Raw genomic sequence first — 15,792 nt, 5'->3', positions numbered from 1 at the left:
ATAAGATGATAGATTCAGCCAATTTGACAGACAAGTTAGAAGGGCCCATTTTTTTTGATACATTTAGCTCATCACTCACCATTCAGTTTCAGCTTTAAGGTTTCTAAATTGTCTTTCCTAAAAAAAATTCTCACACTGATTTTTATACCCAAGTCCATGTTTCTTTTTTTTTTTTCACACTAGCATAGCAGAAAGGGTTCATCCTCTCTATATGGTAGACATGAGCATTCCCACAGATCTACTCTAGATTGAAGGGAGTACAACTTACTATGTTTGTACAATGCCTAGCACAACAGAGGTGAATTTTATTGGCCTCTAGGCAGTGCCGTAGTATATTCAGGGCCGGTGCAAGGATATTTTGCGCCCTGGGTGAAACTTCCATCTTGCACCACCCCCCCTCAAAAAAGAATCACATACATTATACACAATACACGGTCACAGAGTAACATGTTATAATTCAGAATTTATGTTTCCGCGCTTTAAGTTAAGCAAATTTAGAAACAAGTTCCTCCAAGTCAATGCTGTGAGCAATGTCATGTTCTAGTGACAAGGTAGATAGCCCAACAAGTCTTTCTGGCAACATTGATGTTCGCATGTATGTTTTTATCAACTTGATCTTCGAGAAGCTTCACTCACCACTGGCCACAGAAACTGGGAGTGTCAAGAGGATGCGATGAGCAATAACTGTGTTAGGGACACTATCTGTCAGCTGGCAGTCAGGGCTGTGGGGAGGATGGGGTCAAGGGTTCCAGATCAGAGGGACTGGGCGGAGCTGAGGGTCAGGGCTGTAGGGGGATGGGGCGAGGGGGTCCAGCTCAGAGGGACTGGGCTCGGAGCTGGGGGTCAGGCTGTGGGGGATGGGGTCAGGGGGTGCCTGGGCGACTGGGGAGTTCAGCTTCGCAGGATGCTGTTGTCTCCAGCCATCCAGGAACAAGGGGAGCAGGAGCAAGGATCAGCCAAGGACTAAGGGGCAGGAGCACTGGCACCTGAGGCAGCTGTGGGAAGCACTTGCTATCCTTGCCCAACGCATGAGACATCGGGGTCCTCTTTCTTCCTCCGCTCCACCAGACCACGCGCTGAGGCTCTTTTCTTTTCCATGCCCTCCTGGGGCTGACTTGAGGCTACCAGGGGCAGCCCCCGCTTCCTCCAAAGCCTAGTGTCGCGCCACCCTCGCAGGACTCCTGCCATGTGCCCCTACAGAGCTGCCGCAGCTCTGCCCAGCCGCCAGTGCCCCCGCTGGCACGAGAAAAATTGCATAGGCTGAGCCCCTGCTCCGGGAGGGAGACGGATTCTGAGCCTCTGCCTGCAGCCCAGGGATTCCCTGGCTCAGCGTGCCGCAGGCAGCTCGAAACCTCTGGGCTGCCACGGCGATGCCCTGACCAGGGGACCCCCTGGCTTCCAAGCTGCCACGGCGGCGCGCTGACCCAGGGGACACCCTGGGCTGCCGGCTGCCACGGCGGCACACTGACCCAGGGGCGCCCTGGGCTGCCCGGCGTGCTGCGCGGCGCACTGACCCGGGGGGGGCCTGGGCTGCCGGCTGCCGCTGCCGCCGGCAGCTCAGACTCCCTCTCTGTCCCAGCAGCAGCGGCTGCTCAACCATTAAAAAAAAAAAATTGGGGGGCACCACTTTTTGGCGCCTCCAAATCTTGGCACCCTAGGCAACCGCCTAGTCCACCTAAATGGTTGCACCGGCCCTGAGTATATTCATCCCAATTTAAAAGAAGATTAAACATCTTTCAGGAATTGGAATAGCTCTCAGCAGCAGTGCTGCTCTGAAGTTCTGGCTGAAGCAATGATTAGAGATCTCTTTCTCAACTTGGGCATCAATCAGCAGCTATGGGGTTAGGGCTACCCAATGTTCCTAACCATATCCCCTTCCATATATAAGGCTCAGGTTCATTTAGGCTCTACCGGAGCAAGACTCATTTATTTGTCCATTGAAGCCCTTTTTTTATTTCACCTTGTCGCTGCTTTAGGGTTCAGGCAGGACAAACCTTCCCACGATCACCTACATCTACTACTCTGAGCCAGATTTTAATCTGTGACCTAAAGACGTTAGTTTCCATTTATCTCATCAGTTAAGTTGTACATCAGTTGTACAAAATTAGTTTTCTGAGATCTTGTATATAAAAGATAGGGTTGTCAACCATCTAGGGTTGGCCCAGAGTCTCCCAGAATCGTCACTGATCTCCCAGTGACTATTGAAAACAATTAGGGAGATTTTAATAGGATATTTTAAGAAAATGACATTACGTCATGGGGGGATGGAGGGAAATCTCATGGAATGGCTTCAGTCAGAGTTGAAAACCCTAAAGGTATAACACTTTTTTTTAAAAAAGACATTGAGCATTTGCAGCCATTTAATCTGTAATGCGTACTAGCACCTATTTGATATTTCTTCATCAGAGATCAAAGGATCCAGTACAGAACTGTTGTGTCAAACAGTATTCCCAGACCTCTCAAGTCTTGCATGAGCCGCATTAAGTGTAAATTGTCCCACTGGGCTGGATTCATCTGTGCCTGCTGGCCACAATCTCCGGTCCATTGCTCCTCTGTGGCTGCAGCTCAGCCACCTGTGTCTGACTCCTAGCATGTAGTCTCCCTGCCTCCTGTGTGCATGGTCTGAGAACCCTGGATTTAGGCTCCAATCATCTGCAGCTGGAACCTTTTTCCTGCAGCTCTTCTCATCTCCCATCTCCCCACTGTGGTGAGGCCTCCAACTGTCAGCTGAGTCTTGCTGCCTCCCCTATTGTTTTCAATCTCAACCTCCTTTCAGATGCCAAATCTTCTGGAAACCCCTACTATGAAAAGCTGATTTCCCCTCTTACACTCACCCTTCAGCTGCCAAACCGACTGGCATCCACAGCTTCCAGTAACAAACACGCCCACAGATATATCTCATGCACTCAAGGTTTTGCATCATGAGTTCGTTTTCCTGCTATGCAAAACCATGGTAAAATGTCATTTGTGCCAATACATGGTGTAAAAATGCACTGACCTTTGGTGGGTTCCCTGTATGTCTTTAATATTATATGTAGCTGTGTGTTCATATGTATGAAAAATGGAAATGCAAAAATCCCACCCTGCGTATCCTTCTCCTAGTAACAGGAACAATAATGGCTCAATTCACACCATATTGAGTCAAAAATCTATTAGTGCTGGGAGCACAATTCTCCAGCTATGCCAATTTAAGACTTGTAAAGAAAATATCCAGTGATAGTCGAGGGCTGTAATCTTTCCCAGTACACTGTATAGCACAAAAATGAGTAGCTGATATTCATTTCAATACTATGTTTGTTTTCATCCCAACTAGAGTATGTAGAAGAAGAGAAGGAAATTTGCTCTTTCCCCCACTTAAATCAATACTGTTATCAAATGATACAAACGTCCTATTGGGTGTTAGGTTTTTTGGCTGTGTAATGTTGCCAGTCATTTGGTACAGATTACAGACATAATTTAAACATGATTTGGGATATTTTGATCCTAAACTTCTGCCAAAAGACTGGTAGAGGAGAAATGATTCTTAATTTTTTTTTTCCATTGGACACAGTCTGATTTATTTGGCTCGGTAACCACTCTGCATCTTAATCTGGGTTTTTCCCACTGCATTTATAGCACTGGTATGTGGATGGTCATAAATGATGGGATGGTCTCTGGCACAGTCAGAGCTTAATCTGTTAAAGGCCTTTGTAAATGATCCAGCAGGGAAGCAGAGTGGGAACCTGTGGAGGGTGTGTAGCTGCAGAGGGATACACTCATGCTGGTCTTTATTATTCAAAGTGGTATCACCTGGTGATGTATAGTGCTTCAGTACCATGATGAAAGGCTCCTTATAAGTACATGAAATGAGTAGAAGTGCTAAATGCATAGATTACCATTCCTTGTCTGAGAGGACAATAAATGATTGGGTGAGGGAGGCTGACTGCATGTGATCAATGGGAATAACACAGGAAAAGGATGAGCTAGATAATGACTATAGGGTTAAAAATTAAAGATGGGGAAAGTCAAAACTGATAAATATCCACATCACATGTAATAAAACTGTGGAACTCCTTGTCATAGGAAGTCATTGAGGCAAGGACTTAAAATTCAGAAAGGAACTGGATGTTTACATGGATCTCAAGAATATCCAATTATTAATATAACAATCTGTGGTAAGGATATTAAATATCTGGTTTAACTGTGAAGCAAATCTCTAACTAGACTATCATGGGGGCTGCTTATCCCACATCTTCCAGATGTGCAGTTCTTGCACCTCCTTCTTAAGCATCTGATGCGGGCCACTGTTGGAGACAGAATACTGGACCAGGTGGATGTTGGGTCTGATCCAGTCTGGCAACTCCTGTGTTCCTATGACTGGGTATCGGGCATTTCATATAAGGTTATGTAGACTATTTTCTGAGGTGACAGGTTGTAGGGAAAAGGAGCATAAGGTAGGCAGCAGATGGTCTTACTGTATCTGTGCGAGGGTAGGTATGGTGACTGTAGCTGCAGATTTTCCAACTACAAGTATTCAAAATTAATTATTGTCTTAAATTAAGACTGAAAAATGTTTCTCTGTATTTGCTCTGTGGTTTTTGAGTATTTAGGATAGGGCTCAGTCATGTTTTCAAGATTTTTCTCCACCGCTGGAAGGGCTATAAATTTACTATTTTCTCTTAAAAAATGAAAGCTGAGATTCTCACCCAGTCAATTGATTCCGAATGCTTGAGATTTAGGTAGAACACTAGCTATCATCATTAGAGCAGCCCCACTCTGTGTGGGAATAGGTATGAGGGCATAAGAAGGTAGCAGTTGATGTTAACAACCTGTGTGTGTGTGTATAATAGTGTAAAGGTGAACAAGGTAGACATTCGATTGAGAAACACCTGAACAGACTAATAGGCTAAGTTATATGAGTGAGGGATGATGAAGGGGCAGTAGGTGGGTTGTAATTTGTTTGGGAGGTGGGCACATGTCAGAAACTGTGGGCAGCAGTCGAGTTGCCTGTACAGATGTGAAATTTCCACTGACACTTTTAGCCTCATCTTTTACCAGATCTGGATAACTGTTTATGCCACCATCCCAGGCTCTCCTGCTTCCCCTACTTAAGCTGACACCTTGTCCCAATTGTGTCAATGTGATGATGAGCAATAGTTAAACTACTTATAAACAGAAAGAGAAGAGGGGAAAAAATCCCACACATGAACCACCCTATGAGTTAACATTTTTTGTCTGAGGGGGCTGACTTTGCTTTAATAACAAATCAAACTTTTAAATATTGTAAATCTTGGAGTAGCTGACATACAGCTGATGAATATTGAGCATTTTAGTCACTGTATAATTTTTTGAGTCAGAAGGTCTAGGGGTGTGTGTGTGTGTTTGTGCGTGTTTTGTTTTGTTTTGTTTTGTTTTAAATTGTAACCAGAAAGTGAAATCACAAGAAATTATTTGTCCCAGAATCTGGATCCTCCCAAATTTTAGCCCCAAACATCCTATTCAGAAAATCCATCTCAATCCTGCTGGGTCCTACCCTTTTTGACACTGTTTTCCAAATTTTGCTACATGAAGAGAGCAATACATCTTTACTGGAAATTCTGGCCCCTCAACAGCATCAGCTACATATATATCTAGCCCTTAATTCATCAATTTTTGCTAAATGCTACTGTTTAAATAGATTAAAAATGTAGCAGTTACTAGTGCACCCAAAAATGCAGACCATGTTCCAAATTAGTGCATGTATTCAGCATCCAAATCCTCTCAATTTCAGAAATCTAATCTCAGAATTAGTCTCAGATCTAGACCTCAGTTCATCTAATGCTTGTATTCAGTGCGCTGACTCCCCCCCCCCCGCCCCCCCAAGGCATCTAGGGGTGTAAATACAGATCTTCCATTTAAAATTTATGAAAGACATGTCTGAATCCCCTAGACTGCTTTTAAAATATCAATCAAGAGTTTGGCTAAAACCACATTTAATATGATCATCCACATCTGCTAGACCAGTTTTACTGAAATATTTCAATTTTATGGAATGAAATTTGGCAACGTCTGAGGGATGAGAGGGATGTCAGATATGGGTTGTTGTGGCTTCAGTGAAAGGCAATGTATTGGATGTGATTTATCTGCTGGCTAAATAAAGGTAAAAGTTGGGGAATTGGGGGAATGGACACAATCCTGCTGTATCTGCAGTCACATCTGGATTTGTCAAATGCTCCTGTACCAGGATGTATCTGGGCCAGGTTATTGTAGTGGACTAGAAGCAGCTATACTTGTATTTTAAATATGCAATAGACTGTAGAGTTTTATGGCAAAAAATGTTCTCGATCTGGCAAGACCCAGGTGCCATTAAATATATTTTGAGTTCCTCTTGCACTGGGAATGTGTCAGAGCATGGATTTGTCTGGTTTAGGAGGAGTGGTGACGCGTCTATTTTGACAATTTAAGGGATGGGCACCTAAATGATAGGCTCCAGGTGCTGGATATGGGGGAAGAAGGATGGGGTTTTTTGTGTGTGTGGGGTGACTGTGGAGCAGGGATGCCTCAGGCTTTGGATTTCTGATGTGACATTGGAGCAGCTGCACTTCAATTTTGAGGTTACTTTAAAAAACCAAAACCCTATGTGCCAGATGTTTTGGGGCAATAGGAGTGACTACATTTTTGCTTTTTGGACAGCAAAATGTGAAGTACTGGGACCAAATATTGGTAGGATCCAGGTACCAGGTGTATGTTGTGGTGCTGTGGGTCATGCCCCCCCCAGCTGTTGGGCTGAGATACATCAGCGTTCTGATGTTTCTCCTTGTGAAGCTGAAGCTGCTATACTTGTATTCTCTTAAGGCCAAAACTTGCTACTTGGATCCAGGTACCAGAAACAGGTTTTTGTGGTGCTGTTATGCCAGGATGCATTAAGATCAAGATTCTGTGTTCAGTAGAAGCAGCTACACTTGCCAGAAACTGGCAGGATTCAACCAGCAGATCCAGGTTTTTGATATCAGCACTTTTTTGCCACCGTGGGAGCAGAGAGCCTGGAATCTGTGCCAGGATCAGGTGCCCGATCGGGGGTTTTGTGGTGAGATCTGGCTATTTTTAATGCACTCGCAGCTGCTAGAGATGCTTTTCAGTTAGGCATTAGAATTTGGGGGGTAAATAAACATAACTGGCCAGCTCCGAGTGCCAGATTCAGAGTGTTTGTCACTAGATGCATCAGGGTCTGGATTGCTTTTTTTTTTCTTGTGACCTAGAAGTGGCTGGACTTGTTCTCTATTTTCATGGTACTATTTGGGGCCAAAAACTGAGGATCCAGCAGGGTAGAGCCAGCTGTATATTTTCTCTCTCTCACGCGCGCGCACACACAGACCCTCCACGCTGAAGATCCCGAGAGGGCAGTGAGCTGGCAGCGCGGGGGAATTAAACCCAGGGCATGGGGGGGAGAGGCTGCAGTAGGCGCGGAGCGAGACTTAGCCCAGCCTCGGGAACCCCCATCCCCATCCCTCCTTCGCTGCCCGCCTGCCTCCAGTTACCTCAGGCCGCATCTCTGCGTAATGACGCGCCGGGAGAGAACGGGAGAGCCAGGATGGGGAGGGTGAGAGCAGGAGGTGGGGAGAGTGGGAGGAGGAGAGCAGCCGAGCGACCATTTAAAGCGATAGCAAACCCTTACCTTTTCCCAGTGCTGTGCTGCTGGAGATCGCAGCAGAGAAGCAGCAGCAGAGAGGGCGAAAGGCAGGAGCCAGACCTCCCCACCCTATCCCCTCCCCACCCCACACACCCGAAGGGAATCTCCCCTCCTCTTCCCATGAAGGCGCAGGGGTGCCCTGCTGGCCACGCCAGGACATCTGGCCATCGCCCGAGCAGCGGCAGCACCATGATCCGGCTGGGGAGACTCTTCCATCTCCTGACTTTGATCAAGTTGCCCTGCTGCCTGCTGGAGTTTCTCCTCTCTGCGGTGGCTCACGGGCAGGAGATGTACGCCCCCCACTCCATCCGGATAGAGGGGGACATCACCCTGGGGGGGCTTTTCCCCGTCCACGCCAAGGGACCCACCGGACTGCCTTGCGGGGATATCAAGAAAGAAAACGGCATCCACCGGCTCGAGGCGATGCTGTACGCGCTGGACCAGATCAACAGCGACCCGGACCTGCTGCCCAACGTGACGCTCGGGGCTCGGATCTTGGACACTTGTTCCAGGGACACCTATGCATTGGAGCAGTCGCTCACTTTTGTCCAGGCGCTGATCCAGAAGGACACCTCTGACGTGAGGTGCACCAATGGGGAACCACCGGTCTTTGTCAAGCCAGAGAAAGTAGTTGGAGTGATTGGGGCATCTGGAAGTTCAGTGTCCATTATGGTAGCGAACATCTTAAGGCTTTTCCAGGTAGGGGCTCCAGAGTCATCAGGTTGTTTGGAAGGGGAGGGGGACTTATTTGGGGTTTGTCATTGAAACGGATGGATTTATTGCTGTCTTCGTCGTGTCTGCTCTACTGAGGCTTCTCCACTTGCACAGGGACAGCTGGGGCAGTTGCGATGCAATTTTTACTCTCTCCATTTTCATTTATATGTTTTTCATTTAATCCCCCTAAGAATTGTTCCCCTCCTACCCCCTACCTCTCTCTTTTAACGACGCCTCACCCCTCTCTATTCCACCGTGCATGACACTTTCTGGATTTATCGCCCCATTTACAAGAAGCAATCTGTGGAAAAAACAAGGCTGTGATTTAAAAGGGTTTGCATTAGAGTGAGATATGGCTCGGCAAACACTCTTGAGAAAGGCAACAGGGGCGCGAGCACAAATGTTTTCAAACATGAAATATTAAAGGTTTCTGATGAGGACATATTTGTGTACCGCAGGTGCCGCCGAACAGCCCCCTCGATTAGTTTAGTATTAGTTTCACTGGGATTAGAGTGCACATCGCTGCAGCCAAGTGTGTGTGTGTGTGTGTGTGTGTGTGTGTGTGTGTGTGTAACGAGAGAGCGAGAGAATATGTACATTTTTCATTTGATTTTTTTTCATTATTTCACTTGCCTTTTAATTTCCACTTTACAGCTGCAGAAGTCGATCTGTGTTTAGACATCTTCATCCATCTAAATGATAAGCCACAGTTAGATCTACTTTAAATGACATTTTTCTCCTCCCAGCTGGCAGTAGATAAACCAGAACTCCAGCTCGGAAATCATCTCGTTCTAAACGAGATTCAAATACGGGAGGAAATGCAGTAACCCCCGCCCCCGGGAGGGGGGGAATAAATTGCAGTAACCTACCCCCGAAAAACCCAACCCTAGCGCCTGAAGCCCTTAGTCCATTTCAACCTCGAACTCTTTAAAACCCTGTCCAGACACGTAGGTGGAAGGCTGTAGGGACAGCGACTGCTGGATTGCTTCCGGCTTTAATTCCTCTCTCAAATGCTAAAGGATGAGTTAAGACGGATTAAAGGATTGGGGTGTGTGTATTGCTGCAGTGCTTTCTGTTTCTCTCCTCCTCCACTTCATTCATATATATGTCCCTGTTATGTTAGTCCCTGTTCCAAACCCTCCTGCATGGGTCCATGCGCTGCTGTATTTAAGGATTCAAAGAGGCATATGTCTCCCCAAGTTTTTCCTTCTAGACTTGTATCCAGGCAGTTGCTTTTCTCCTGCCTCTTTGAAATCACCCCATCTCTGCGGCGAAGTGTGTATGGGGCTGGCGGGGGGAAGACAGCAAGTGATTTTAATTAACGTAAAACACAGCCTCTGCCAAAGAGTTTGGGAAGGGATCTGGCCGATGGACCATTTCGATCATTCGGAGCTGCTTTCGGACGGGAGGCTGGATGATCCTCTTCTCTCTGCATGTAAAAGGATTGGGGAGGCTAGCTGGAGCTGGGAGCGTTCATGGTAGTGTGAGCGGCAAGGAGAAAAGCGCAAATCAGAGCTAGGCTGGGAGGGTGGAGACAAAATGCCAAGTGCAGCACACTATCATTTTTAGTCTAATTTGCAAATTGCCACTCTTCGCCCAGAGTGGAGGAGCCAAATCTCACGGTGGGGGTTGGGCGGCGGGGAGCATTTCGCCGCGCTGAAAGCGAAGGGCCAGGGCTGCAGGTAGAATAGATGCATCAACTTGTAGCGTGCAAGTTGGCTCTCTGAGGCACCTCGCATTGTTTTTTACTCTCTCTCTCGTATTTTCCACATCCTCCTTCGCCCCTGCGTTTTCCAGGTTCAGCCCGCCGAGAGATCGCATTGTAGGAGTATCGCTACCAGCCTAGAAAGAGGGTGGGGATGGCAGAGAGTGTGTGTGTGTGTTGGTGAAAGGGAGTATAATGCAACCAGCCTGCAAGCGCCCTCCTCGCTCACAGGCTATGCCCAGCCAGGCAGAGGGAAAGGGGGCGCCCGGGGCTGATGGAAAGTGGAGCTTGCCTCCAACCCGGTGCGGATCGTTCCGTGGTTCACAATGGTTTCCATCCACCCCCCGGAAAAGGAATAAAAGCGAAGCGAGGAAGGCGCCTTCCTCTGCCTTCAAGAAGTTCCAGCGGCTGGCTCGGGGGTCGTCCCGCAATGGGCCTTGTGTAGGGGGAGATCGCAGCTCTTCGGTGACGGATGCCTCGGGATTCCAGCGGGGAAGCGAAGTGCTGCCAGCCCGTGAGCGCCCATGGAGTGACAGTGACCCCTCTCCCCAGCTAAAGACATCATTACTGGTACCAGGGTTTGTCGCGCCTCAACCCGAACCCTCCTGACGTTGTTTTGCAACAGGCAATTCCCCCACCCCACGACCCCCGGGCTACAAACGGGGGAACTTCTAGGACTGTCATGGCAAATGCACTGTTCTGTTTCAAGAACTCACCGGGGCTCCTTTTTTACCATCTGCCTGCCGGTGTCAGGGCAGTCGTCAGCTACAAGACACAAACTGAGCAACTGATCATTGGTGTTCCTGCCCCTCCTTCTCCCCTCCATGGATTGAGTTTTGGATCGTCTTCTTTTTGTCACCCCTGGAAGAACATCAAGGAGCAATTTTTAGTTGAGATTCTCCTCTCCACGCCGCCCCCCCCCAGCTCAAATGAAAAATCCAATTTTGTACCACTTCTTAAATACAGGATCGCATTAAAGCTGTAGATGCAGTAATAGACCTGGGAGAAACTGGTCGGTCACACAACTGGCAGATATACAAATAATCTGTGTGTGTGTGTGAGAGAGAGAATTATATATAGTGGGGGTTAATGAATTCAAGGCGTCTCACTGAATTATAACAGGGACACTGTGCAAAATAAATGATCATATGCTATATTCGAACTACAAATGTGAAACGCTTCATGTGAAGGATGAACATTAGAAAATGCTGAGGTCCTAGTTAAACAGTATTTGCTTTAGGCTCTCACAAGCAACTGTATCAAAATCAACCAGCCTACTTTATATATCATTCCAAAGCAAATCTTGGCACTGTCCTCCTTCTATGTAGGGAACCCGTGTCTGTAAGATCTCCGGTATTGTTATGTAACTGAGTTTGAATGCCTACAATAACATATAACTTATACATATTACAAATATTTAGACATGTCCAGAATAATATGATTAAAGCTGTCTTTGAATTATAGCATGCGGAAAACAGGAAATTCTAAATGTTGCTATGTAATTGTACTGACTACATATTTTACAGCTTGGCTCTGCTTTCTTATCCATTTTCTCTCTCTCTCGATATTTGTTGCATTCCAGAACATCTCATGTAGAGAGGATAGAATGGAAGATATATCTCTAAAGAGGGGGTTGGAAGAAGGAAAATAGCCTAAATATGCAAACTAGCATTGGGTGCGGAGAAAGTTTATCTTAGGGAAAACTTGTATAAATTCTCCAAGCAGCTTTAGCATATGCAGTCAGCAGGTACTCCACAGATCACTCTAGGTTTCTCCGACCTTGGCAACATTACAGGGGTTATATTTTTAACATGGATGAAGGGTTATTGAACATTTATTTTATGCAGTAGGCACAAACAGGCTTTTCCTCAACATCATGCAGATCAGCTCTTTCCTTCCATCTGTTTAGGCTAGTACGAAGAAAATCCCACTCATTGATGTTTCCATTTCCCTCACAGTACCTTAAGGGAGAGGAGAGGATCTTGTGTTTCACTCTTTATATTAGAACCATATTCATGCAGCCTATGCACAATTTGGTGCATATCACTAATGACTCCAGTGAACTATATTTTGTGTGTGCCTGTGGTCCCCATCGCTCCTGGGAGGAGATTATATATGGAAATAGGTGAATAAAGGTTTAGGATGCAGTCTTCTGTACTGTGCGTGGTATCTGCTCTAGAGGTTTGGGAACATCACAAATGATACCATCAGGTGCATCAGCAAGGGTAAACAATGTTTGTATGCTTCTCACTTTTAATTCACACTTGCAGTTACTGTGGTGGAGGATGCTATTTTGTGAAAAATAATGTGGGTACATACACTGGGCAATTAACTTGCTCCTTTCCCCCACTTGCATACCACTCTTCGAGCTTGTTTACTTGATGAGTTATTCTGGAAAGCTGTTCTTGATTTAATCCATGTTACCATCATGGAGTTAACTAACTTGAATAAGAGCATCCACACACAGAGTTAATGAATAGTTAATCTACTTTAAAGTCACCATACCTTATCCTGCATTAACTTTCATGTGTAGACAACAGTTCATCTATCACTGATTTACACCATCATTAGAAACATAGTATGAATAATCTGAATATTTTATGTTTAGATTACTATGAATTGTGTTCTTGTTCCAGATCCAAGCACAGATCCCTCAGAAGTCTAAAAGCAGCTCAAATCCAGAGTATGAACATATTGGGCTAATATGCTCATTCTGATGTAGGGAAGTTCTTGCAAGGGAAGAGAGAGTGATGCACTAGTCAAAACTTGGTCATTACACTCCCTTTGAATCATGCATTGAGATGGATCATAGTCAGGCACAGGGAATAAAGGCAGTATACAGGGCCATCCTTAGCCATAGGCAGAACAGGCAGCCGCCTAGGGCACCACTAGGTCTGGGGGCACCGCTCTGCTGGGAACCCAGACAGATGGGAAGCAGTGGCGCATGTAAGAGCAGGGCTGCTGGGTCCTAGAGAGAGCATAATGCTGCACAGTCTGAGGGAGGGGATTGGCTGCTGGGGGTCTCTGGGCAGGGGTAGGAGAAGCAACTCACCTGTGAGTGTGACTCTTACCCCCGTGTGATGTGAGGCAGGCTCAACGGCTCTGGCAGTATCCTTTGTTGTCCCCCATAACATCCATTCCTCTCCCCTTCGCCCCATGGAGCAGCCCACCTTTCTCCCTCCCCCCATGGAGCACCCTCTCTCCCCCCTACCGTCCCTGGCTGCCTACTGAGGAATGAAAGTGAAAGTAACTCACTTCCTTGGCAGGCAGCCAGGATTGGAATGGTCGCACAGGGCTGGGTTGGGGATAGCCGGATAGCATGTTCAAAAAATCAGGACAAGAGGTTGGGGTAGAGTGAGCAGATGTCCCACTTTTATAGGGACAGTCCCAATTTTGGGGTCTTTTCCTTATATAGGCTCTGGTGCCTATATAAGACAAAGCCCCAAATATCGGGACTGGCCCTATAAAATCAGGACATCTAGATCTGGTCACCCTAGCTTGGGGCAGCATTCTCTCTGCCAGGCGAAGCTGCACAGGCAGGATGAGCTGCTGGCTCCGTGGTGGCCCCCTCGCCCGAGATCAGATGCTGTGCTAACTTCACATGGTCCGCTGGGCTGGCAGAGGTGCCTATTGGCGTGTTGATCGGACCTGAGGGTTTGCTGCTGCTGTGCCACTCTGCACCCTAAGAGGTGGATTTTGGGGTCCTGCAGTTTTCCACCTATCTCCTCTTCTACTTCAGCTGTTGGACCGGCAGGCTGGGGGTGAGCCAAGCATGAAAGCAGTGCTGTGTTGCCATTTGACAATTGTTCATTAACAAATTTGTTTGCCAAAAATGCTTGCTAACAATCTCGAATTCAATTTCAATTAAAAAAAAAATCAATATCTTAGCCAAAAACAGAAAATTAAGTTGTTGACAATTATTTGTGACAAGTTTGGTATGGGGAAGGGAGCGGGCCAGTTTTCATCAGAAAAACAAAAAAAGGTTGACTGACTTTCCTATAGCCCTGTTACTGCTAAATAGAGCCCTCCAACAACTGTAAGATGCTCATCTCCTTACTAGTGTATAAAGCAGGGGTTCCCAAACTTTAACAGCCCGCGAACCCCTTTCACTAAATTGTGAAGTGTCATGAACCCTCTCCTAAAAATGAATATTTTCAGGGATTTAAGTTTAAATTTTCTCAGTGTGATGGATGCCCCAACTGCCCGCCCCACTCTTCCTGGGGTTCAGGCTGGGGTTCGGACTGCCGGCTCCCCCACTGACGGGGCCAGGGCTCAGTCTGCCATCCCCAACTGCCTAGCCCCACTCTTCCTGTTACTCGGGCTGCCAGCCCGCACAGAGCACTGGGGTTCAGGCTACCGGCTCCCTCGCTGACCGCCGGAACTCGGGCTGCCAGCCCAAACTGCCCGGCCCCAGTCTCCCTGGGGCTCAGGGTGTCTGCCCTGCAACCAGGTCCCACCAGCTGTCTCCAATGCCCGGGGTCCTCTGGCCACCATTAGTGAAATTTTTCTGGCAAATCCCCTATAACGTTCTACAAACCCCCAGGGGTTCGTGAACCCCAGTTTGGGAACCACTGGTATAGAGCAGGGGTTGGCAACCTATGGCACATGTGCCAAAGGTGGCATGCCAGCTGATTTTTGATGCTCTGGGGTTCCGGCTGCTGCCCCTTTGCCAGCCGAGGTCCTGGCTACCGGCCCCGCTCAGCACCTGCTGCTGGCCTGGGGACCCCCAAGGAACCCCAGGCTGGCAGCAGGCTAAGCAGGCCGGCGACTGAGACCCTAGCTGAGCCACTCAACCCACTGTCGGCCTGGGGTTCCATTCACTCAGCTGGCAGCAGGCTGACCGGGACTAAATTCAACGAAATAAGAAAACAAGAGCAACTAATGACAAAGTGCAAGAACCTAGAGAGCCTCCTGAAGCACGGTGATAGTTTTGATTTAAATGGACTTGAACTGTACGAAGAATTGAGTACACTGTCATCAATGTTGCCACATGCAAAATCAGTGATGGACATTGTACAGTTTATTCATACCAGCAAACTTGTTGAGATATATATATCCTAATGTGTACATTGCCACTCGTATTCTACTGACAATTCCTGTAGCAGGAACATCAGGAGAACAGAGTTTCTCAAAACTAAAGCTAGTTAAAAACTATCGCTGCTCTACAATGAGTCAGGAACACTTGATTGGTCTTGCTATTCTTCCAATCGAACAAGACATCACTTCGTCTTTGTCATACGATGACATTATTACTGATTTTGCAGTCCAACAAGCCAGAAAGATTGCTTTTAATTAAAAACAAATCCTTATTTCAATACCTCTTCATAGAAATTTCCAATAAAATGTTGACAAATTAAAAAATATATTATTTACACCATTCTGTCAAATCAGAATTTTTTCTATAGTGCTACTTCTTTAGTGTTAGTCCATCAGCATTACAGTGGCTTCACAACGTTAAACTGGTTTTAATAACATGCATGTGGCAAGTTTTCCAATACTGTAAGCTTACGTTTGTGTTGCTAAGAGCAAGACAGGCACAGGGGCACCAGTTTAATAATCCTGCCTAGGGCACCATAAATCCTAAGGACGGCCCTGGCAGTATATGTCCCATAAGACCACATCCTTCCATGATTTCTCATGCCAAATTCTGAGTGAAGTTTTGATAGATGCAATCAGTTGCTCCCACACAAATGTAGCCATTAAAGGATGATGGATTTGTTGTTAA

General features: G+C 46.8%; 1 protein-coding gene across 3 annotated transcripts in view; it reads left to right on the top strand.

The window, feature by feature from the left end:
- Positions 1-7,621: 7,621 nt before the first annotated feature.
- The window catches only part of GRM7 (glutamate metabotropic receptor 7), a 553,977-nt gene continuing 545,806 nt past the window's right edge, over positions 7,622-15,792 (top strand). For 2 of the 3 annotated variants that reach the window (XM_032784200.2, XM_032784198.2), the window contains exon 1: positions 7,669-8,347. In XM_032784200.2, coding sequence (XP_032640091.1) covers positions 7,769-8,347 — 579 coding nt within the window. In that variant the 5' untranslated portion in view covers positions 7,669-7,768. Of the gene's footprint in view, positions 8,348-15,792 lie in introns of all 3 variants that reach the window. The other variant, XM_032784197.2, reaches the window with a different exon arrangement.

This window comes from Chelonoidis abingdonii, chromosome 17, assembly GCF_003597395.2.
Source record: "Chelonoidis abingdonii isolate Lonesome George chromosome 17, CheloAbing_2.0, whole genome shotgun sequence".
NCBI lineage: Eukaryota > Metazoa > Chordata > Testudines > Testudinidae > Chelonoidis > Chelonoidis abingdonii.
This window is presented reverse-complemented; position numbering and strand designations above follow the sequence as displayed.